Source organism: Trachurus trachurus, assembly GCF_905171665.1.
Source record: "Trachurus trachurus genome assembly, chromosome: 19".
NCBI classification, from domain to species: domain Eukaryota; kingdom Metazoa; phylum Chordata; class Actinopteri; order Carangiformes; family Carangidae; genus Trachurus; species Trachurus trachurus.
In genome coordinates this window covers 22,084,456-22,108,069 of record NC_139913.1, presented here as the reverse complement: position 1 = coordinate 22,108,069, position 23,614 = coordinate 22,084,456, and the positions used below count along the sequence as shown (strand labels likewise).

At 44.8% G+C, this 23,614-nt stretch overlaps 1 protein-coding gene across 1 annotated transcript in view; it reads right to left on the bottom strand.

Moving 5' to 3' along the window:
- capn15 (calpain 15) overlaps positions 1 to 21,159 on the bottom strand; it is a 43,361-nt gene extending 22,202 nt beyond the window's left edge. The window contains exons 1-2 of the mRNA XM_083993692.1: positions 20,929 to 21,159; positions 1,463 to 3,125 (exon numbers count right to left, since the gene is read on the bottom strand). Of these exons, the coding sequence (XP_083849818.1) occupies positions 1,463 to 3,103 (1,641 nt within the window). The 5' untranslated portion in view covers positions 3,104 to 3,125; positions 20,929 to 21,159. The remainder of the gene's footprint in view (positions 1 to 1,462; positions 3,126 to 20,928) is intronic.
- Positions 21,160 to 23,614: the final 2,455 nt, after the last annotated feature.

Here is a 23,614-nt window from a genome sequence, read left to right as displayed (position 1 = left end):
CAAGTAGGTTTTGTCTCATTAGGAAAGGTGTTAACGGTCTTAACAAACAGTCTCAAATGAACCCTCGTGACAGCCCTGGGCATATCCATGACAACATAATACAGGCTTATCAAAGCTTTATAGCAGAGACAAAGTGAGCGTGAAGTAGCCTCGAGATACAAAGCGGCGACATAAGAGGTTGTCACACCGTTAGCTGAAGTCATTAGGGAGGACGCCTCTGTGTCCTCAAAATATGTGACAATCCGACCAATCAAACTCCTGATATTTCCTCATCTTTCCACATCAAACGCAGAGACGCCGGATCATTCTTTTATAGCTCAGTGTGAGTGAAATAGACAAGCCTGCAATTACAAAAGCATAATTACGCATTTCTCTATTAAGAAAAAAAAACAAAAAACTGCTAATGATAACATATTTTGCCATGTGGCAGTTATGTAATTTAATGAAAATGTTCTGTTTCTGCTGCAAATTGATACAAAGAGGAGCGTTTAACAAGAACCACAGCTCTGATGTTTTTAGAACTTGGCAAATGGAAGAAGTTAGCTTCACTTTGAAGGGAAATTACATTGAGAATGATCAAACATGTTTTTATCTCTCACAGACAGGTCTGCTGTTATACAATATGTGATGTATTTCATGAAGTAGTCGAATATCCTTCTGGAGCTCCAAGTTGTGGTTGGAGTCAACTGAGGACAGGAAATAGAGTCGGACTCAAACTAAGCTGATTTTAAAATAAAACATCCCAGAGAGTCTATTAAGAACTCTCCTGATTCTGAACTCTCCCAGAGTCTCCAGATACAGGAGTTGCAGCGCTGCAACGCAGAGTTTCAGAATTTCGTCAAGTGATTTCTCTGTGACCGAGGGCATCTTGTAATCTGGATATAAAAATGAGACACTCTGTATCTGCAGCTCATTTAGGTGGCCAAGATTCACCCGCCGGTCGTTTCAAACTCAGGCTAACGAACCAAGTGCAAACAGAGCCAATGACAAAGCCTATTAGCATTTCTCTGAAATTAGAGCGATTGGGGGAGTGGGAACAATGCCAGAGCCGCAACAAAAAGAGGAATTACAATGAAGGAACTGTGCTCTGCAAGCCAATGTGCACCCTGTGACGCATTACACATTGGAATAAGCAGATGTCGAGTTTGTCAAAAAAGTCGACAAAATGAAAAGAAAATGGTGACACGTGGGGGAACTCGTTGCAGGGGAACAAATGACCACTGTTGGTTCCCTGTGGATGAAAACTCACAACAAGACTTTGCTTTGAGAATAATGCAAAGTCGGTAAAATAGAAAAATGTACCGGCAGCAACATCTTATGAAGTGACAGAAATCCAGGTAGTGGAACAGATCTCACCAAAGGCAGTCCCATGTAACACTATGTCGCTAAGCTTTGAGGCACATGTCATAAAAGTGTTGATGTTTGTTTTTTGTGTTTCCCAGCTACCACACTTTCCTCTTACCTCTCTGCAGAAGCTGACGATGTTCTCCCACAGCTCCTTGGCCTCGCCCTCGTCGTTCCGTCGACGGGCCTCTACATGCATGCTCTCCCTCCTCTTCAGAGGCTTCACCACTTTGCGAAGGGTGAGGTACTGCTGGGGAGTGTGGCACGCCGCACAGTTCTTGGCCTTGATGTCGTTGATCAGCGTGCATGCCGGGCAGCTCCACTGTCCCACCTTCTCCTGAAGGCTCGACGAGGCGGAGGAGGAGGAAGAGGAGTTGGAAGAAGCGATTGCAGAGGAGGAGGAAGGGAAGCTCCTGATCTGTTTCCGTGCTTTGTGACCCGAGGACGATGAGGAGGAGGAAGGCGTGCAGGAGCATGAGGCGGTGCCGGACCCTGACGGGAGGCCACAGTGTGTGCAGCAGCGAGGCAGGCAGGCCGGCTGCTGCTCCTGAAAGCCGTGCAGCTTGGAAGAACCACAGGCCGAGCACTTGGGTGCGCCCGTGGGGTTGCGCAGGGTGCACTTGGAGCAGGCCCAGGTGCTGAAGTCTGGGCTGGAGGGGCTGGCCGGGGTGAAGCGTACAGTCTCACAGCCTACGAGGTCGATGAGGTCGGCGCCGGCCCGCGAGGATCGGCAGGCCTCGCACTTGGATGAGCTACCTGGGTTGGGCAGCGAGCAGCTAGGGCACTTCCAGGTGGGAGCAGCGGAGGATGCGGCGGGGAGGTGGGGGGTCAGCGGGTGGTGCTGGGCGTCTTCCTCCTCCAGGATACTGAGGCGCTTGCTGGGGTATGAAGGTTCCTGGGGCTGGGCGTGTTTGGGCTTGGCTGGCCGCTGCGGGCCCGGCTGAGGCGGTATGGTGGCCGTGGAGGGGGAGGTGGGACTGGGGCTGTTGGCGCCTGCGTTGGGCGGGCGCCCTGGTGGGGGCACCTCTCTCCTGCTGCGGGGTACGGGGTTGTTCTGGAGGGAAGAGAAGGAGGTGAAAGGGGAGGAGGCGTGGGGAGGGTCTTGGGGATCGCAGGGTGGGGCTGGGGGAGAGTCGTCCGTTAGGTCTATGAGCAGCGGGGCGGCCCCCGCCGTGTGGACAGGAAACCCTAACACAGGCGTGCGTACTTCAGGCACCACCAGCGCTTCGGGGGGGATTTTAGGCAAAGACAGTTTCCTCGGCCCGCCGCAGGCAGAGCACGACAGGGCCACGGGCGTGTTGTGTAGCGTGCAGCGAGGGCAAGCCCAGCCCGAGTGATGCCCCTCCAGAATGCTGCACACCTCTCCGTTGCTCTCGGAGCGGCGCAGCGCCTCCTCCTTGGCCGGGTGCTGCCCGTGGGGCTCCAGCAGGACCGAGGGGGTGAGGGCGGGCGCGGGAGGGTCGGTCGACGCGGACGGGAGGCCATTGGCGGTGGCGGCGATGGTGGTGGTGGGAGGCGTGTGGGTGGCGGGCGACGGTCCGAAGCCGCAGACGGAGCATGCGCCGGACCCCTGGGGGTTGTTGAGGGTGCAGCGGGGGCAGGACCAGCGGTGCTCCTCGCTGCTGCTCAGCCGCAGGATCTGGTTAAGGTCAGGCTTCTGGCGCGGCGCCTCGCAGATGGAGCAGCGAGGTGCTGCGCCGGCATTTAAGAAGGTGCAGCGTCCACATGACCACTCGCTGCCTCGCACCGCTGCTGCCATGGAGCCAGGAGAGTGAGAGTGGCTGGAAAACAGTAAACAATGAGTCAAAACACATTCATCAGCCTAAACCAGTCAGCAATACATTCCGCCGTATAACTGTAATTGCTCAGCAATAATGCATGCATATTACGCACAACACCGCTCAATCATCTCAGCTATTTCAGTCAGTATTTGTGAGCGGCAATCTCTGAATGAAGTGTCTGTGATGCAAAGTGGGAGGAAAGGAAAAGACAGGAGTAAGATGGGGTCAGGAAGAGTGAGAAATACTAAATAATGAAGAAGCCAGAGAACGGATTCATGCTTCCAGTAAATTAGGGGTGATTACATTGAGGAAGGGAAGACAGAAAAAATATCTTGAGACTGCAAAAGGAGAAGAGACAGAGAGAATTAGGAAAGAAAAATAGAGTGTGAGAGGGAAAGATTAGCCAATGCATCGGGGGGTAGAAAAAAAATCAAACTTCCCTCCTGGGGGCACTGAGGGCAGTAAATCCATACACAATGGCCACATGATTAGAGTCAGGAGGAGAGGAGAGGAGAGGAGAGGAGAGGAGAGGAGAGGAGAGGAGAGGAAGAGGAAAGGAAAGGAAAGGAAAATAGAGGAGAGGAGAGGAGAGGAGAGGAAGAGGAAAGGAAAGGAAAGGAAAGGAAAATAGAGGAGAGGAGAGGAGAGGAGAGGAAGAGGAAAGGAAAGGAAAATAGAGGAGAGGAGAGGAAAGGAGAGGAGAGGAGAGGAGAGGAGAGGCGATTGCTTCAGAATATTAAGGCAAGAGTTCCTTAAGTCCTCCTGACTGACACTTATTAAACTATAAAAAAAAAAAATCAGGCTCTCTTCCACATCACATTAGCACCTCTCTCCCCTTCTACTCAGGGAATGTTAGTGCAGGGTAGACAGGGGCGATTTAAGGTCACGTCAATCTTGTGTGCAAATGAATTTCCAAATGAATTTTGAATGGATAGGTCTTCTAATTCTGGCAGAGCACTTATGACTGGCATATGCACATTTTAATGACAAATTATTCATACTGCTGGATTGAAGGAAATTCAGAAACAACTACTATCAGCACCTTTAACGGGACATCAATGCTGTAAACGGTGTAGAGGGAAACGCACGGGAGAGGAGAACAAATCAATTATAGGCAGTTTTGATTTAGAAGCAGAGGGAGAAATTCAACCGTCTAGTCAGGCTCCTATTGTTGATTTCCACCTCCCACACGTAATAACCTACAACAGTCTGTTGTTTTGAACTGACTTGTATACATGTACAGTTCGCTGTCCGTGCCTGCAGTCCAGTCAATCTGGCTTATTGATAGTGGGTAGAATCAGGGCCTTTTGGGTGGGAGCAGAACAGCTCGATATCTCCAGAGTGCAAGCAGGGATTTGGAGACTAGGGACGGCCCAGAGGGACGGATGCGGATGCTGTCCGGATGAGTCCATAAAAATGTCACTGTCACTCAAGCTGCTCATGTGTGAACGCCAACACCGAGGAAGGTAATGTGGGAATTAAAGGAAGCAAAGGGTAAGGTGGTAAGAGCTAGAATACTGCAATGCTCTTTTCATATTGATCCCAGCGGCAGAGACGCTGCCCACAGAACCACCGAGGTCTGTGGTTCGGGTCACTTTTATCCCTCTTCATTATACTTTGTCTGGAGATGTGAGCTGACGTCTAAGGCTGCTGTGGCAAAGGCTTTTATGGGGAAACTGCAGTTTGTGGCTATTTGTTAAATGTCTATACAGACTGTTTTTCCTATGAAAAAAACATATTCCTCTAATTCCTTTGTTGTTTACATACTAGGTCATGGAAAGAAAAACAGTCCCATGGAACATGTGACATTTTAAAGGGATAGTTCAACATTTTGGCAAATTGGCCCATTGCCATAATCCCTATAGTCATAGCAGTAGGTTCGTTACCTTTATTTGTCGGTGCAAGCTATTTTTTAGAACGGCGGAGCAGAGTAGCAGGCTGTTCAGAGCTATGCTATGGAGGCTAAAGGAATTTCTCGGTTTCCCTCATCAAACTCATCAAATACAAAATCCCAAAACTCCAAAACGCTTTTGTGGACAAGTTGTGACCTTCACATTCACCACGCTATGAGATAATAATGAAACGTTACGAAATGGAGCCGTTTTCGAGGTAAATACAGGGTAAATACAGAGACTGCTTGCTGAAAAACTGTCCCTGAACGCAACGCACATCAGCGGTTTTGCTTGAATTTACCTCTAAAACAACTCTGTCTGGTAACGTTCTGTTATTGTCTCATAGCGTGGTGAATGTGCAGCTCACAACTTGTCCACGACAGCATTTTGGAGTTGTTGGTTTGTGTATTTGATGAGTTTGATGAGGGAAACCAAGAAATTCCCTTAGCCTCCATAGTGTAGCCCTGAGCAGCCTGCTGCTCTGCTCCGCCGTTCTAAAAATAGCTTACACCGACAATTAAAGGTAACGAACCTACTGCTATGACTATAGCGATTATGGCAATGGGCCAATTTGCCAAAATGTTGAACTATCCCTTTAAGAGTCTTTTTAATGTGGACTTTCAGCCCTAGTCCTGCTTTTCTCCAATGCAGCACCCTGTGTGCTGGCTGGCTGATTAGCCCTTAGTTCAACTCCATTAAGCTCTTTCAAACCAGGCGAGTCCTCAGCACCCAGGGGAACATCCTACAGAAAACCTCTCACTCTGAGCTCCTGTCGTCAGCTGCCCTCCCTGGGGTGAGGAGGAGAATGACAGCACACAAGGGGTATTAATGTGACTTTGTGTCTAACTGCTGGCCGTGCATACAGGAATGTAGCCATATTTTATTGTATATATAGCAACACAGTTGTTTTTGCTTCTTGTCCAACTCCATTTGTGCCTCGGTTTATATGTGTACTCAGCCCCAGAGCGGAAAAACAAGAGGAAGCAGAAGGCCCAGTGCTTTATGTCAAGAGACATTCATTCTCCTGGGCCTGAGTCAGGACTCCAACATAAACCAAGGGCGTCCAGAGTGAGGAGGAAATCCAGCACCGTAATGTTAATAATAACGGGGTGTCATGTGGCGCAGTGGGTAGAAATTAGGGCTGACCCAAAAAAAATCGAAGCTTCGTTCGTTGCCATGGTAATCGATCATGAAGTCTGTGATCAATTGTTTTTTTTTTTCTTCCTTTTTTCCTTTTTGATACCATCGGCAATTGTTACATTAAAATGAGTAGGCGACTTGGCATCCTGGAAACCTGCCTGATTTTGGAGATATGCAGTGTTTGTTTGCCATTACTTTCATTATTTCCAAAATATGATAATCGGGTCAGCTCTAGTAGAAATAAAATATAAAATATACTTACAAAATATACACAGGAAAACACCATTTTTTAGAAAGGCACACTGAGCCATGTCCTCAGAGCCATTTGATATTATTCTTAATCTTAAAAATGAAAACAGAGGGGTATCAATACAGCATCAATTACTGACTATCAATCTACAACAACATCAAAGCCATGTATCTAAAATGATTAGGCTATCTAATATGATCTGAAAATATTTCCCCTATCCTCAAACAACTTGTGCCGTGTCCTCAGACTATGACACACACACACACCCGCCCCCTCAGCACTTTTGTTAAATGCGGTTGAATTAAGTGGCAGCTCCCCGTTAGCTTTGATGGCACATGCTCACACCGTGCCTGGCTCTCCATAGGCCTATGTGAGGGCCGCGAACAGCCACGATGACGACGGCAACAACAACAACAAGTGTCAACACCTCATGTTTGATGACAGGTTCTTCCCTGTGGTGGTTTCCAGAACTGTCAGGTCTCTTTCATCTCCGGCGAGAGAGCAAAGTCATAGCGTCAGGCACACACACACTTTGTCAAAGCAATTGATTTGGTTCTTTGCTGGAGAGCGTAGTATACGGATTGCAAATTCATTATGCGTTACCGTCTGCAGCAGCTTTCTGCTCAAAATGTTCAGTCTCTCAAGGAATTTTAATATCTGGAATAATTATCTCATTATCTGTTGTGAGCGTTACAGACCTAAATATTATCAGTGAAGGGGCGGTGCGTGGTGCAGTGGTTAAAGCGGCTGCCCCATGTAGAGGCTACAGTCCTCAACGCAGGCGTCCCTGGTTCGAATCCCGCGTCGGGCAGACCTTTCCTGCATGTCATTCCCCCTCTCTCTGCCTCCCCCTTTCCTGTCTATCTCACTGTGCTATCAAATAAAGGCAAAAAAGCCTAAAAATATAGGCTACTTAAAAATACATATATAAAAAAATATAAAAATATATATATAAAAATATACATTAGGGCTGGGACAATACACTTTTCTCCTGATTGGATTTTTCTACAATTTTTTGGATGGCGATAATTGCAATTCTGCGATATTGCCGATTCTCTCGATTTTTAGTCTGCATTTTTTAAATTTATCTGCACACAAATACTGTAGGAGCCTATACATTAACATACTCTATTATAAAGTGAACTTAAACCCTTTTCAAAACCTGGACTCTCTGTATGTAAAAAAGGCGAACTAATGCACATTGCACAATAAAAACATTTTTTTTTATCGATTTTTGAAAAAAAAAATTGATTTTTTCTTTTTTCTCCCCTAATATATATATTATCAGCAACTATACCACAATCCTGATCCTCAATCAAAAGGTTACATTGTAGAGGAAGCCTGAGTACACACACACCCACCCCTCCATGTACAGTACATGCCTGCAGCACAGGCTGATCCAGCTTGTGATCCCTGCATTCTGCTTAAAAGCTTGCTTTCTGTGTGCAGTGCACGCCCCCCCCCCCCCCTCATTCATTAGCGTGTGCACAAACACACGTAAAACGCACATAAACACACGCACACCCCTTTTGTCCTTGGCCCTGTGTTCAGTGGAGCTGCTCTAGAAGTGCCCACTTCAGCTCCTCAGTTCCCCTGTGTCGCAGACCTGGGCAGGAAGCCAACAGCTTACAGTGGAGAGAGAGAGAGAGAGAGAAGAGAGAGAGAGAGAGCTCACCTCTATGAAACCCATTCTTTTCTGCAATGAGGTCCTCAATGCAGCGTGCTGCCCATAAAGTACCTGCTCCTAGTCTAAATTCACTTAAGTAAGAGCATCGGTGACCTCTGGCCAATTTTTCGACGCTTCACTGGGCACAAGACAATCATAAGAGCACTTGAGCAGACTATTACAGGGAGTGTGAGCTCTAAAACACTCAGTGAAGACCAGCAAACCGCTAACATCATGGTAAGGGGGAAAAGTTAATTTAACTGCTGCAACTGAGATGACTGCAGGGAGGGAGGTCTGTGGGATTAAAAAAAAAAAAAAAAAAAAAGAGGTCCCTCCCTATGAGGAGCTAAAGACATTAAGATGCGAACAATCCTGGATGTAGGATGGGTCGGTGAGGTTGCATGAAATCCACTGGCTGGGGGTAAATCTACCAAAGCACTGTTGATGGTGCGCGCGCGGGCCACCTATGGCTGGCTACTTGGATTCGCTCCACACTCTGAACTCTGTTATGAGATCAAGTGAGCCGAGTCTCGCCAGCTTCTCCCTGCCTCGCTGTGAGACATTTGGCCTTTGTGCGACAGTCATTAGCGCTGCCTTTCCAAGGTTGGCTCCGAGCCCGGGGCCTGAGGGGAAGGTGTGGTTCCCTCCTTGGCCACTGGGGGCAACGGGGCTTCTGCTTAATTCATTTAACTCCAATAGAATTATCACAGTGCAACACGGATATATTAGCAGTGTTGACAGTCATTCTCCTTAGTGATTAAACACTGCTACACTGCCTCAACAACCACAGTCAACAAATGAAGAAAAGAACATGAAAAGTCCTAAAATATCATATTATGAATTAACAAGTCAAACACTTGTCTGTCTGGAGTGAATCCTGGGATTAGACTAAAGTAAACATACAGGGTGTCTGTTAACACTTCAGATATAACATCACAGATGGCCTGTCAGTCAGTGTACAGCAAGTGTCACATAGGCTTTCAATAACAGTTTTTATTGTGACTAGCAGTGCTTTAAAACACAAGGTTTCTCACCCAGAGCCTTGGTTGTAAATAGGGATGTCACGATTACACATTTTCTTGGTACGATTATTGTCAGAAAAATAATCACGGTGTTACGATTATCACGATTATTATGCATTAATTAATTTCACAACACTGTGAATGTGTAAAATCAAATATAGTCAAAATAGAACTACATTACTCATTGTTTACACAAAATATTTAAAGTATCTATTAATATATGACCAATTATTAATCCCCAGGGGAAGTGTTTGAAATATTCAGGTCATAAACTGTTATCTATACCAAATGTTTACATTTATTTTAATCATTTTTTGTTTTGTTTTGCTTTTTTTTATTATTAAAAATGACACGCAAACATTTAAATTCCTACCAATTCAATGTTACGTTAGGTAAATGGACCAGTATCTGTGCATTTACCTTTTCTGCCAATATGGTTCCAACATAATCTTTTTTGGGAAGTGACGGTATTTAGGAATCTTTACGATTAAATAATTGTGGCGTTTAATACTGCGATTAATTGTGAAAACAAGTAATTGTGACATCCCTAATTGTAAACACTGGTGGTACAGTAACCACACAGAATGCCTTGATACCATTTTATACCATAGGATACTCTTGTTGAACTGACACCGATTTCAAACTTTTAATAATAAGCTATCAGTGATCATTTATAATTTATGGGCGATACTTGGCAGAAAAACAGAACTCGACTGTCTGTCAACAAGGTGCTGGTACAAATGGCAGCTGGAGTGCAAAGCTTGTTCTGAGAGCCACAGCCTGAACATGCCAAGACAAATTAAGTGTGAGCTAAAACCTCAAGGTAACAACAAGGTGTGTTGTGTACTTGTGTGATGCTAATTTTCCTAATAAATCCAACTAAGCCAAACGGCTGCTGGAGTGAACTTGGTGATATGGAGGTCACTTCCAATCAATAATGTATGCGACCTATACAGAGCTGGGACAAGCTTGTCGGTACACTAGGGTACATGTCTTTTTCAAAAGGGATGTGTTGCCACTGCTTAAAGCAGAAGTAAGCGGAATATTTGTGTTAATATAAGTCTTAAATAGTTCTATCTTCCGACAGCAATCACTTCTATAGAGTGTTTGGTCTGAAACACGGGTCTGTCAGTCACTCTGCTCTGCTGTAAGCCGAGGAGAAAACTTTCCTTGTATCCTACAATCTTTATCCAATGAGGAGAGAGAACGGCATAGAGGGGCGGTCCTCTCTGTGTGTGCAGCCAAGGGATGCGCGTGAATGTGGTGACGTAGGGACGAGGGCGGGGACTGCTAACTCCATCAGCTGACAGGAAGTTAGCCAAAACCACTGGATCGCTTACTTCTGCTTTAACCTTTAAAAAAAGAAATATGCTTTCAAATTAAGATGGGAAGTGTCCTTAGAGATTTCTACAACAAATGAGAAATTTAAGGTCAATTACCAACAAAGCTCAGTTGTAGCTGACTAATTAATTCAATGCTTTAATGTTCTTCTAATCAACAAAAAAACCATCAAATATGGCCACAGCATCACAGACTTAAAGGTTACTACCCATCAGTAATTGAATATTGGAGCTTTCTTGAGCTGCAGGGTGAAGCAATTTTAAGACACTCAAACAGGGTCAATTAAGCCTAATGAATTATCAATGGATTATAATCAATACTGCAAACAATCAGAGCCATGCTATCTTGAATTCACGGTAAAGCTGCAAAACACCTCGTGTCAATATCTTCTCTAGCCTCAGTGTTGCCTTTACAGTACTTTGCATACATTTAGATTCAGAAAGGTATTGACATTGTATATTACACCATAACTGATGTTATTATTTCAAATAATTTTGCTATTTTCTTCTCCTACTCGTTCCTTCTTCTTTAGAGTTCCAGTCTTGTGTTCTACTTTATCACTTACACTGTACCCCTCCGGTCCCACAGCTGTTAGTCAGTTGTTTTATCTTATTTCGACCTTTTATAAGCACAAAACTAATTTCCCCGCAGGGACGAACAGTTTCATCTAATCTCGTATTAAAGACGTTACACCTGATGTGTTGATAATGCACCCAATCTGTTATTCCTTGCAACTCTCACACCTTTTAATGTCAACATTCTCCTGGGTCATTTGGATTTCCTGACAAGCAGCTTTGCGGCATCAGATATCTGGGATCACTAACAGGCTGTGTGCAGTGTGCGAGGCTGGATAACTGTAGGTATAGCCCTGACTGTGTTGATAACACTTAGCCAGACAGACTCCAGATGTAGCCTCCACCTCCCCGATCCGCACACAAACACACACACACTCTAATAAAGTGAGTCACTCATGATAAATATTTACAAGCGTTGTTTTGTGTGAACACAGTGAGAGCACTGGCGATGTATATCTGGAGCTTATAAAATGTTGATGTTAGAAGAATGTGAAGGTTATTGTACAGTGGACAATGAACCTGCTTAATAGCAGCGAGCCTCGACGTGACAGAGATGCAGGGAGATACTCCCATAACTGCTAGGGCGAGGGCCAACTAAGTGGCAGCTCTTGTTTAACAGAGCAGAGCTTGTTATTAAAAAATGAGACTTATCAGAAGGCCAGCACGCCCTCGAATCAGACAAGCTGTAAAAAAACATTAGAAATTAAAATAATAACAACAATAATGAACATCGAAACGTTCAACTGCATCCAAAAAAAAAAAAAAAACGCCTGGAAAATGCTGGTAATTGTGATTAGATCAGCACTTTCCCACATTCTTTACCACACTTGAGAAAACCCACTGAGAATTTATGTTACCCCTTTAATAATGAATGTGGCCTGTCTGCAGCAGTTTTACTTGCAAAATTTTTTGTTTATCACTTCATTATGGGACTTTTCTCGCCTGCAAGATTAGAGCAACCTTTTCACTTAAAAGTAATTTTCCCTTGGCAAACAGTCCTGCTGTTTTTCAGGGGAGCAGATGAGTCAGGGTCAGATTAACTGGTGGAGCCTCCACGATACCTGCCAGCTAATATGTCATGGCGTGATGAATGTGACTCATTAATAACCCTGACGGGATTCCAGCATCCATTCATTAAAAAACAAACATTAGGAGGCACCGACTTATACTGTCAATGTAAGGGGTTATACTTATAAAGATAAGGAGTTTTGAGACAAAAAAAGAAAGGATCGGTGACGGTGACACCTGGGTCGCAAGGGGACGACCCAACAAGATAATTGGGGAAGTTCTGATGAAGTGACTTGAGCGGGACACTTTTTAATGAGACGGGAGACTTCTTGAGACAGAAAAGGTTTTTAAAATGTTATGGGACAAAGACTATCAGGGCACGTTAGACAAAAGGTCTTTTGAAAAAGTGCCCTTTGGGTAAGACATTCCTCCAATAAGCTTTGCTGAGGATATGCACTAAGAGCAATTTTACAAGCTGAATAAATATTCCCCTCTCATGAAAATGGAACAGTGCACGAAGGGTGTGATGCTGTAGAAACAAGGGTGGCGTTGTGTAAATGTTATGTGTCAGGGTAACGCCATGCATGAGGATATCATAGTCTGGTTTTCGCTTTTTATGCTGTCGAGTTCAAGACAGTTCATTGCCATTGTTTTTATGTGGCTGCTTTTATGCAAGCCTGACCCAGATGATCACACACCTTATGATCAAGGTCTCACAACCAAGACGTGTTATTAAACTAACAGTTATTTTCCTATGAAACAGAGAATGCAGATACTGAGAATCCAAACACTGGTCAAGAAAGGGGAAGAGGAAGAGAGAGAGAGCGCCAGTCACTTCTGACCTCTAGCCATGCCCTCGGTGAATATTTCACCAACACTGCGCATTTATGACAAGTGATTCTGTCAGCGCTGGAGACGGCTTCAGATATGTGAATCTTTAAACAGAAAGAAACTGTCTGACTGGGTTTTTTTTTCGGCAGACATCAGAAGCACGGAGCAAAGCGAGAGCGAGGGCAGGAAGCTGGCATCAGGAAGCTCCAGGATCGGGGAGGAAGACGAGGGGGGAAAAGGATGGCAGGGGCACGGTGCCGCTGCTAATCTCCAGTTCCTGCAGGCGCCCAAAACCCCGAGGGCAGGAGCGCTGCTGCTGACACAGCGCTGCCTCCAGCCAGAGGGAAACTTCTCAAACAGGGCGACACAAAAGTGGAGTTTTTACTTGCTGTTACCAAGGCACCGAAAGGCGAAAAACCAGTGAGAAAAAAACGTTTGCCATGAGGTTGCTCTGGCTCCGCGTCTTCCTACCTGACATCTCCGAGTACTGACTTGAGTAATTAGCCGGTTGGATGGTTTTCTTCCAGAGGTGCCATTTGGCAGCGCAGGTTTCTTTCAGCGTCAGAGACTGCCAGGTTACCATGTGTGGTCTTATCTAGGACCCAATGAAATTAGGTTACTGAACATATGCTACACATTTCCATGGCAACAAGAGCAGGGGAATCTGTAATCATGTCAGTTGCAGTGCCAGTAGGCAATTTTTTTTTTTTCTTGCCGCATCACTCCTCTGTTTTCCAAAAAGAAAGCCACACTGCGAGACAAAGCCTGCATGCCAAATCTGTTCTGGAGGCTCGGGGACTGTCCTGACGCGGCCTTGTCTTCATCAGACAAACAATAGCAATGGCGCGCTGATATAATTCAGACATAAACACAAGCCAGTGACCATGCTGGCCGAATCCAAGTGGACCCACTTTAATCCAATTAAAGGGAGGAGAGCCAGTGGAATGGAGCTGGAATAAACGCCATCATCCATCACGCTGGGACAGTAGAGACACCGGGATCGACTGGAGAGAGAGCACACACGGATTTTTAATGGCTCAGGACTCCCACCCAAGGCCATGTGTAACACAACGCACCAGCAGTATGGGGCCCAGATAAAATCAAGCACATTAAAACAGCAACAGCACTGGGAGGGGAAAAAAAGGTTTTATGCTGCTATTGATTACAATAGAGAAAAGATTAGGATGCCAAAGGTATGAAACATTACGGCTCACGCAGCTTCACCTCTGTTGAAGACCTTTGTCTGCCGAGTGGGTTCTTCTTGTTTTTTATCTTGAGTGAACCTTTTACAGATCAGCTGCAGATTCAGACAGTGCACACAAACACTTCCCAAAGTCAATGGGTCACTGCTGGATGAAAACAAATTGAAAGTAGCCAAGGACAGGAGCGCTCATGTGGTCCCCAAGCTAAGAAAAACAAGGGAAATAAAAGGTTTTACAGGACAATATATTAGAGAATAAACTGTATGAGGACGGCTGAAGTTAAGCTGTGCTCATAGTGTTCTGTTGTTTCTATATTTCATGCTCTGTCACAGCTCAGCAAAGCTTGCCTAAAGTTGTTAGGCTCACAGAGCAGTGTGTCTATGTGCATGAGACTGTGAGTGTGTTTATGTATGAGAGGAGCGGGAGTGGGGGTAGATAAGAGGGCATGTTCCAAGTGCTTGCTGCACAGTCTTTCTAAAACATCTATTGTCAGAATTTATGTGTGTGTGCGTGTGTGTGTGTCCCTGCTTGCCTTGCAGCAGTAGACAGAAATGGCGTGCGTGCGTGCTGCGTATTTGTGCATCTTCGCACGCGTTTATGTGCTGCGCTGACCGAGGGTGCAGCCTGATTGGTGATGGGAGGCCGAGGCTTGTTGCTACAGAGAGATGCAGGAATTCAATGGAAGACCCTGTTGAATAAAAAACAAGTACCACTGCATGATGCAAAACCACCCTGACGGAATGAGCTACGCTTGAGTTTCAGCCATGCTTGGGGGTATATATGGTTGATGGCAGGTGTGAGCAAAAATCCAGCCCCGTCTACACTTTTCTTAAAAGGAGTAAGCAGGGGGAAACCATGACAGCCTTAACTATTAAATGTAGAGCAACTGCACGGAAAGCATTGACAGCAGCAGGCAGGAATCAGGAAAGATGAAAGCCCAACTGGAGACTGATGCTGAATAAATAATGACATCCATTGTGGGGAAATGTGATCGGGCTCTCTGAAAATCAATAACTAACAACCGGACCATGATGCCCTGAGTGACTCAGCAACAACTTCAATACACTACATGCGGTCGATATCAACTGCCTGTTTTCGTTCTGGGAGACATGACCCAAAAAAAACTGAAAGAAAACTGGAAACGCTTCTAAAACAAGTTTCTGTGTGAGGGTGGTTGAGAAGATCATCTTTTTGGAGAGAAAAAAAAAGTCAGTCAAAACTGCTGGATGAGCTGCACATTGAAGCAGAGCTTCTTACAAACTGCTGATATGTCTTTCAATGTGTCGACAGTGATTCAGGAGGCAAAGACTGGAACAATGCATTATTGCACCAGAGTCTTTTTTTTTTGTAGATACAGCAACTGAATATCTTTTTCATGCTGTCAATACTGAAAAACACAGCATGCATGAATACCATGTCTTGTCCACAAATAGTTTGCCCTGATAGACATAAATCTTCCTCAATTACACAGCTGCTGGTATCTGGGAAAGAAGTTCACTTCAGGAGAAATTGTTAGTGGATCTGAAAATCCACTACAATTTCAGCTGATCAATCTAAGAGGCCTCAATTCACAGTTTTCTGCAGATGAACAGTAGTTGTGAGTAATCCCTGTATAAAAAAACAACACCGTGCAACCACACACTCCCCAAGATGCACTCTTAGAGAATGATTCTTTGTTTTAAATACTTTTTTCAATGACTACGACCAAAACCAAGCTTGTCTTAAAGCCTGATGAAAAAAGTATGGTGGAAAAACTCATCTTCTAATTACCCCTGGGCAGCTTTTCACTGGGCTCACAGAGGTCGGGTCAATCTATCTGTCCAGGCAATCCACTCAGCACTGACTAAACTGCAGCACATACTGTGCAGCTGTGCTCGGGAGGAACCAATGGGGTGGGATTTTGGTTTACAAATCCGGCTTAGCGAGATTTTGGGTGCATCATAGAAAAACATCAAAATGTAGGCTTTGATTAGATAAGCTCTGATGAAACAGTGGATTGGATCCATAGCTGTGAGGTTATTGAATCCTCTGTGAGTGTTTATAAAAGTGCCTGTGAAAGAGACAGTAGTAAGTTTCTCAAATGAACAACAATGATAAACAGTGTCGGTTTACAGCGCAAACTGCACATCACCCAAACACTGAAGCCAAAAACAAACATCAGCGCAAGTGTGCTTACACTCACAGCTTTAAATGACAGCAGCTCTTGTGTAATACAACCCCCACTGCTCATTCCCCCGACAACTTCCCTAACAACCAGCCAAGCCGAGCCAGTCCGGTCCTGCCCCGGGTGCACTCAGCTGAGAGATGTATTGCTGGCACCTGGCTGGTGTGTTGCCGGCTCTTACCTGCGCTCTCGGTGAGGCAGTGGGTGCTGCTGCTGACGTGTGATGAAGGTGGTGCCCCACACCGGGCTGCTGTGGCTGTTCCTGAGCCAGCCCATAGGGGGGGACGACGGGTACGGGGTGCTGCGGAAGCCATGGTCCGACTCGGTCTCTGCAGTGAGAGATGAGGCTGAGCTCCCCATCGCCACAGCGATAGGAAATTAGTCTGTGCAATGCGCTCTGATAAGAGAGATCCCCTTGTTCCGTTTGCCCCTGGAGCACAAAATTTGACAAGGGGTCCACAGTTGTATTCAGCGAGACGCACTGATTGGGAAGATACTAAGGAGGTTGTTTTGACTACACCAGCAAGCCTTATCATGTGTTTGCATTTTCTAGAACAAGTTAATGCTTTAAATAGGAAGATTTCCTTTCTGCAAAGGAGCTCTGAGGGCCTCTGAATACAAACAAATAAAAAAACACAGCAACAGGGAATTGAAGATAAGGGTGCTCAAAAAAAATGAGTGCAACTTGCAGGTGGCCAAGTTTGCAGATCAGGGTGGATTCCCCACAGTGCACAGGAAGAAGTTCTCAATTGAAATAGTAATTTGATGCACAGAGCGCTGATTCCAGTGCAGCAGTTGGTCTTAGAGAGGAGAAAACTATTTTCTCACAGCGAAGGCTCATAATTCTGTCTCTTGTAGACTTTAAGCCTATAGCACTCTGCACCATGTCTTCCATAGTGCCGCTCATAATTCCTCCTGCGTTCCCTCTGACACATCTCCCCGGTCTGTGCAGTCTCATGCCTGGTTCCTTTTGCACGTTGTCAGCAGCTCGGCCAAAGCAGGAAAAGTTGTGCGCAGGGGCGAACGTGTTCACTGTCTTTCAGCATCTCTGCAGCCGCGCGGTGCACCTGTGGAAAGCATGGGGTTCGAGGAGGGGGTGAGGGGGGGCGGTGAACCCATCAAGCATATCACAGTATCATCAATGACATGGAACTCGCTGGAATAAAAGTCACTCTGAATATATTCAGTTACTTACAATGTGGGCAATGCAGAAAATCAATGCATTGCATTTCCTTGGGAGGGTGTTGGCAAACCTACAAGTATGCTAATATCCAAAGGCTCGTCTTTCAGACATTCAGTCTGACTAACAGCTGCTGTGGAGGTTTACCACTGAAACACCCCAGCTGCATTCACCCCCCCCCACCTCCACCTCCACCACCACTGGATAAAACCTAGTGTTTTAAACCCATAGAGGAGGGTTGTTGTTGGTTTTTCCAGAGAAGAGGCCACAACAACAACTTCAGAATTGGACCTGTAGAAAACCTGGGTTATGTCAAGGCTCCAAGGAGCTGCTCTTTAAACTCCAATCGTCGCCACAGTGTGAAATTGTTCAGAGCTCAGCTTGAAGTTCAGTGTAACAACCCCGACAAAATACCCGAGAGGAATGTTCCGTTTGGGGCTGCGGTGCTCTGCCAAACACAAGGACGAGGAGATGATCCTATAGTTTCCGCTGTCTGAGAGACACAGCTTAATTTCTGTCTGATCCCACCGCCGAGGCCGCCCGGTCTAGTTCATCAACTTGCTCTTGGATTTATGTGGACTTGCCCGCCTGTCATAGCAAGTCTCTACAGGCGAAGCAGCTGAGGGCAACGAGTCTCATTCCAGCGAATCCGTGAAGGAGAGAGAGAGAGAGAGAAACCTGATTTCCATGCACTTTGTCGAGTATCGATAGCTTGTAAACAACCCTGAAACTGAAGTCCAACAACAGCGATGCTCCATGTGTTTTAGCTTTAATCTAGATGTATCATGGCATCAACACAGAGATCACATGGGCTTCAATTATACACCGGTAGTTTAGCACAGTCTTAACGCGTGTTAAATGCCAATCAATAACCGATAACGAGCGCAAATATGTTTTTCTCTCTCTATTATCAGCACTGCAAAGCGTTAACTGGTAGAAAAAAAGAGGTGGTCTGTGTCCGTTTCAGAGGCCAGAGAGAGGACCGTGCAGAGGGCGACATACAGGTTGAGGAAACGTGGAAATAGCCGAGGAGGTCTGATCCAGGAGGCAGCACTCATCCGCACATTTCACCATCTTCACCCCCCCTCCTCCGCCCGGCTCCATTCCTCCTGCCCGCGTTCATCTCACATGCGCAGCGGTCGGGGCTGTGGATGTTGAGCCTGGTTGTCTTATGTTAGGAGACATCCTCCCTCCAGTCCCGGTGTCGCCTCGGATGTAAGACAGCCCTCAGTGGAAAGCTGCTCCATGATCTCAGGATTGCCTGTATTAGAACGTCTCCTCCGTATGCGTGGGTAATACGCCACTCTCCTGTTATATGTCCATATTCTCCAAGATATCCTGTCACATATGCTTCCACGGGCTTTAATTCTTCCCTCGCTGATACAGCCTGAGCGCAGTGAACAGGGGATGCAATCTCCTCCTAACAGCGGATTACTGGAGTGTCAGCAGAGCGCAGGCGCACTGGCCCGGGGAGCAGAGAAAAGCTGGAAGGCTGTGTTCACCAGATTTAAATAAACCTCAATAGAGTCCAAGACGAAAAGAGGTCTCACTCATTAATGTGAATAGTATCCCGGGGTAATGACTGCCAGTGATGGATGTCAGAAACAGGGTGGACAAGATGAGGCAAGTTCATTCTAGGGAAAAACACTTGGGAATTAAAAAAAAAAAAAAAACGCTCACACTCACTCAAGTGTGTCCATGTTTTTCCTGTAGATTTCTTGAGAAAGAAGGCCAACTATGAAGGGCACTGCCAGGGGAGCGAGTGAAGGGTTAAGTAGAAGACAGTGGTGACTGCAACATTCATCACTGCTCAACTGTCCCTGTGCATTACTGAGATAAGCCTTCAAACTTTCCCTCTCCTCTCTCTTCCACTTCACATCGTTTTGCTGACCTCATTCCTGAGCTCTGTCTCTGTCTCTGAATTCACAGTGTTGACCATTAAAGTGCTGCATGAAGTCTAAGACTCAGCACATTTTTGTTATTTTCTGAATCATTTGTTGCACAAGAAGCATTGTGTTAACTATTAACTGTGAGCTACAATTACAGCTCATGCAGACAGACGCTGTACTACTATACTCAGTCATCACTGAAACTCGGCTTGGTCGGTTTCGTGGCAGCCACAAGGTGGATTTTCCATCCACTGCTGAGACTGAAACTGGTCTATCTGGTAACGCTGGCTTCAATGTAGCCGACAATATGTAACATAGCTGCTGTTGTGGACGCACGTCTAACCTCAGCACTAGAATGCATGACTCACAGCTGGAGTTCTTAAGAATGTCTGCGTCACGCTGAAAACAGGACACAAACAGATTCCTTTTATTTGACCATAAAACTCCATTCAGTGTCCAAAAAAGCAAGTGTGGTGTTGTGCAATCACTTCGGGGTGTTTCATCATGTACTGTAGGATTTACTGAGGAAGCAGAGTAACAACTGCAAAGCTGAACATAAAGAATGATATGATAGACAACTGGAATTCTTAAGCTGCCTGTACAGACTGGATGTATGCAACAGCAAAAACTATACTAATGTATAACCAAAGGGTAAAAAAAAAAAACTGAGCATAAACCAGGCCTGAGGTCTGAGGACTGCAACCCTTTGTTAAGGTTGCACCTGTCCAAGTGCCACCTGTCTGTGTGCAAGTCAGCACCCTGGGATACAGCAGCTGACACAGTCAGTGCCAGAGAGCAAGATAGAGGGAAGGAGGGAGAGAGAGAAAGAGATTGGATTTCATTTCTATTCTCCAGGGACACGGAGGGGGAAGAAGGGAAAGGGAGGATGTGAGCTGATTTCACGGTACATTGTAAGTTGTCATTTTCTACACCACCCAAAAATGTCCTCACTGTCACAAGCTTTCCCACACTTGCTCTCTTCGGTGGAAACACTCAAAAGCAGAACATAAATGATTCGACTTCCCTCTACAAGTTCACTTTCAACCAGCTGCATGTAAACACGTTAGATTTGTTTTGATGCCTCTTGTGTGACAGACTCAGCCTCTTCAGCTGGATGAGCTGAGGTCAGGTAGCCTATCAGGACACACATCAACCACCAAGCTCAACAGTCAATGAGGAAGTCGTTGTGCTTCTGTATTATCTCTCAATGTGTCTACCTGACCTTGCACTTTGACTCACCCAACTCCCTCAAACAGGCAAGAGGAGGGAAAACAAAAAACACCCATGTTGTTCCTGTATCACCCCGTTATGTAAAGTGAAGCACACATAGATAGAGAGGGGAATTAAGTCAACTCCACAGCCGTCATGTGTTATCACTGGCAATTATACGAGACACTGTCACATAATCAATCTATTTGTGGACAAAGTGTAAGCCTGTGAGCCCTGTCACCAACGCTAACGTTAGCTGTGTAGTGTGTAGCCAGATGAAAACTCTCAACAGTCCCATTGAGACAGCGGGAGCCGAAGACGCCGGGGTCCTTGTAAACAAAGACACACTATATTCACTCATTTGGTCGACATTATCGACGCTGGCCGACAGCTGTGCACTTCGTAAAGCTCACTCAGAAACCGGTTATTCTTACCTCAAGTCGGTCGGAGGGGAATTATTCCTGTTTTTCAGTCGCCCGTGCGTTAACTTTTCGTAGCCATCGCGACGACAAGTTGTTTCCCAGGCTGGACTTTAGCTACCGTAACCTTTCCAGGCTTTAGCTACGCGCTCTTCGCTGCGGCTGCGTGTGACAAACATGTACATATGTAGTTTTTATTTTCTCTCCGCCAGGTATTAACGGGACTGATGCGACCGTGTTGGTTTACCTCAGACAGCCCAGGAAGGAAGGGGAATCTCCAAGGAGCAAACAGAGAGCAAACGTACGTCAAATACGTAACACGACGCCGGCTACCGCTTCGGCGCGCTGGTAAACGTACGTAGCTTCCGTTCGAGAATGAATGGGGAAAGAACTACAATTCCCAGGCGCAGCACGGACATTTTCAACTAGGATATCTGGGTACGAATGTCGTCATCACTGACAAAATATAAATACAGTAACCAAAAAAACATGTATTCTGTGATTTAAAATAAAGGCATAAATAGAGTTATGTAGAAAAATGTCATACCGTATTTACGTTTATTCGCCTTGGCGTTTATTGTACAAATATCTAAATGATATCTTGCTTTCATTTCAGACAGTATTCCCATTCTACTGTCTAGTGTCAGATGATGGCACTCTAGTGTCATCTAGTGGCATAGAAATTGAACCATCAACAGCAATGGGTCTGAATGCAATAAAACAGACCATTTCACATCTCGGGAAATTGTCGTGTCCTCTGCAAGCCTCATTTAATTCGTCTCTTGAAAATAATCCAAAGGGTCCAACAATGTTGGTGAAGAAGAAGTTCTTTATCCACCAGCCTGGATTGTGGGCTAGGCCTATCAGTCACAATGTTTTAGACTGAACATGGGAACAGACTTGAAGGAGAAAAGTGAAGTGTCCTATCGCTTGTTCACTATAGTCCTATCATATTCAAAAAAAAATGTTTTTGAAATGTTTATTGATTTTCAATGAAGAGAAAAAGAAGTGGAGGAAAAAGAGAAGAGGGAAAAAGAAAAAAAAGAACAGCACATCAAGCACAGCGATATTTCATGGTCATAAAATGAGTACTATAGATAGAATATAAAAGTAGAAAAATAAATAAATAATAGTAAAATAAATAGGTCAGTAGACATACATCATCGTACATTTGTTTGCACTGCGAGGTTTTGTACAATAGCCAGTGTCTATGGGTTCACATTTTTATATTCAAAGAATATTTATATAAATAAAAACACTGACAATTAATATTTTATATATTATGTGCTGTATTTCTGTTGTGTGACTGGCACAGCCACGATGCACCTTATGAGATATCTCATATCATATCATATCATATCATAGTGCTGTTGTTACTGTTGAAAGTATCTGGGTATATTTTCTTCTTGTGTGTGATTACCTTGAAGAATTTGAGCTGCAGTCTAAAGTGTACTAATCATACTGCTGTCTATACGTCTATTTTTGGAGGGCTACAGCTTCATGGTAGCTTCACAGATAGGCCTAGTTCTTAGCAGACATTTATAATCCTTTGATGTTTTTATTGAATGTGTACTTGTACTTGTACTTGTACTTGTACTTGTACTTATTTTATAGATTTGCACTGGGAGATATTAAAAGTCTGTTTAGTACTTTGATACTCCAGTAGTTATAAGACCATACTGTCCACATCATGTATGCTTGGGCACACACACAAACACATACCTAGGCTGTACAGTATGTAGGCTATGGGATTTTTATTGGTGTGGAGTTAGAAAGATATTTTTCTCTGATGGGCATTTATTTATTTAAAAAAATCAACAAGCTTAATTGTGTTTCATTCATAACGCTTTAAACTTTGCTTTACTTATTAAAATCATTACATTATTTAAAATCTGTCCTGGACTGGGACTATAATTCATTGAGAATTTAATGTCACCTGATTTTGTTTACCATGTTGAGTGTGCCATTCCTTTAAACCCATGAGTGATATTTAAATTTCATTAGGATAAAGAGTAGCATGTGAAACATTCAGTCAGCCTGGATTATTTCTGTTAATGCCGGTGTCACCCAGGTTGTTTGAACCGGGAGAGTTCAAAGGATTAGGCCAATATGAACCGGGTCGGTATTTTTCAATAATGAGATAGCAGAGAGCAAGTCCAAAAACCCATTAATGTCTTGTTAAGATAATTGTCCTGTGTGCAATCAATCACCTGAATGAACCTGGACTGTGTAGTGGCCATGTGGAGGAAAAAAAACAAGGAAAGCTAAATCAATTTAACACTGGGACCTGGTGTTTAGTGTGGACAAGTAGATCACATGTGATGAAATGTAAGACAATCTGTTAGGACACGCAAACTATAGCTACTTGGATAATAGTCATTTACAGTGGCATCAAAAGTTTTGGCACCCCTGGTCTAAACTTATTCTGTTAATGTGAACAGTTAAGCAAGTGGAAGATGTAATGCTTCCAAAAGTTAAACATGAAACACTTTTTTGCAATATTTCAAGCAATATTTACATCATTTTTATTTTCTACAATTTTAGAGTGGAAGAGGGAAAGAAAAGCAGCACCAGCACCCTGCAAAAGAATGGGAAACCCAGGAGACTTGAGCTCTCTGATAACTTTGACAAAGCTATCAGACAAGCTATTTACACGCTGTGATAGTTTCCAAAGATAGGTAGGCTACTATGCAGGGTGCCC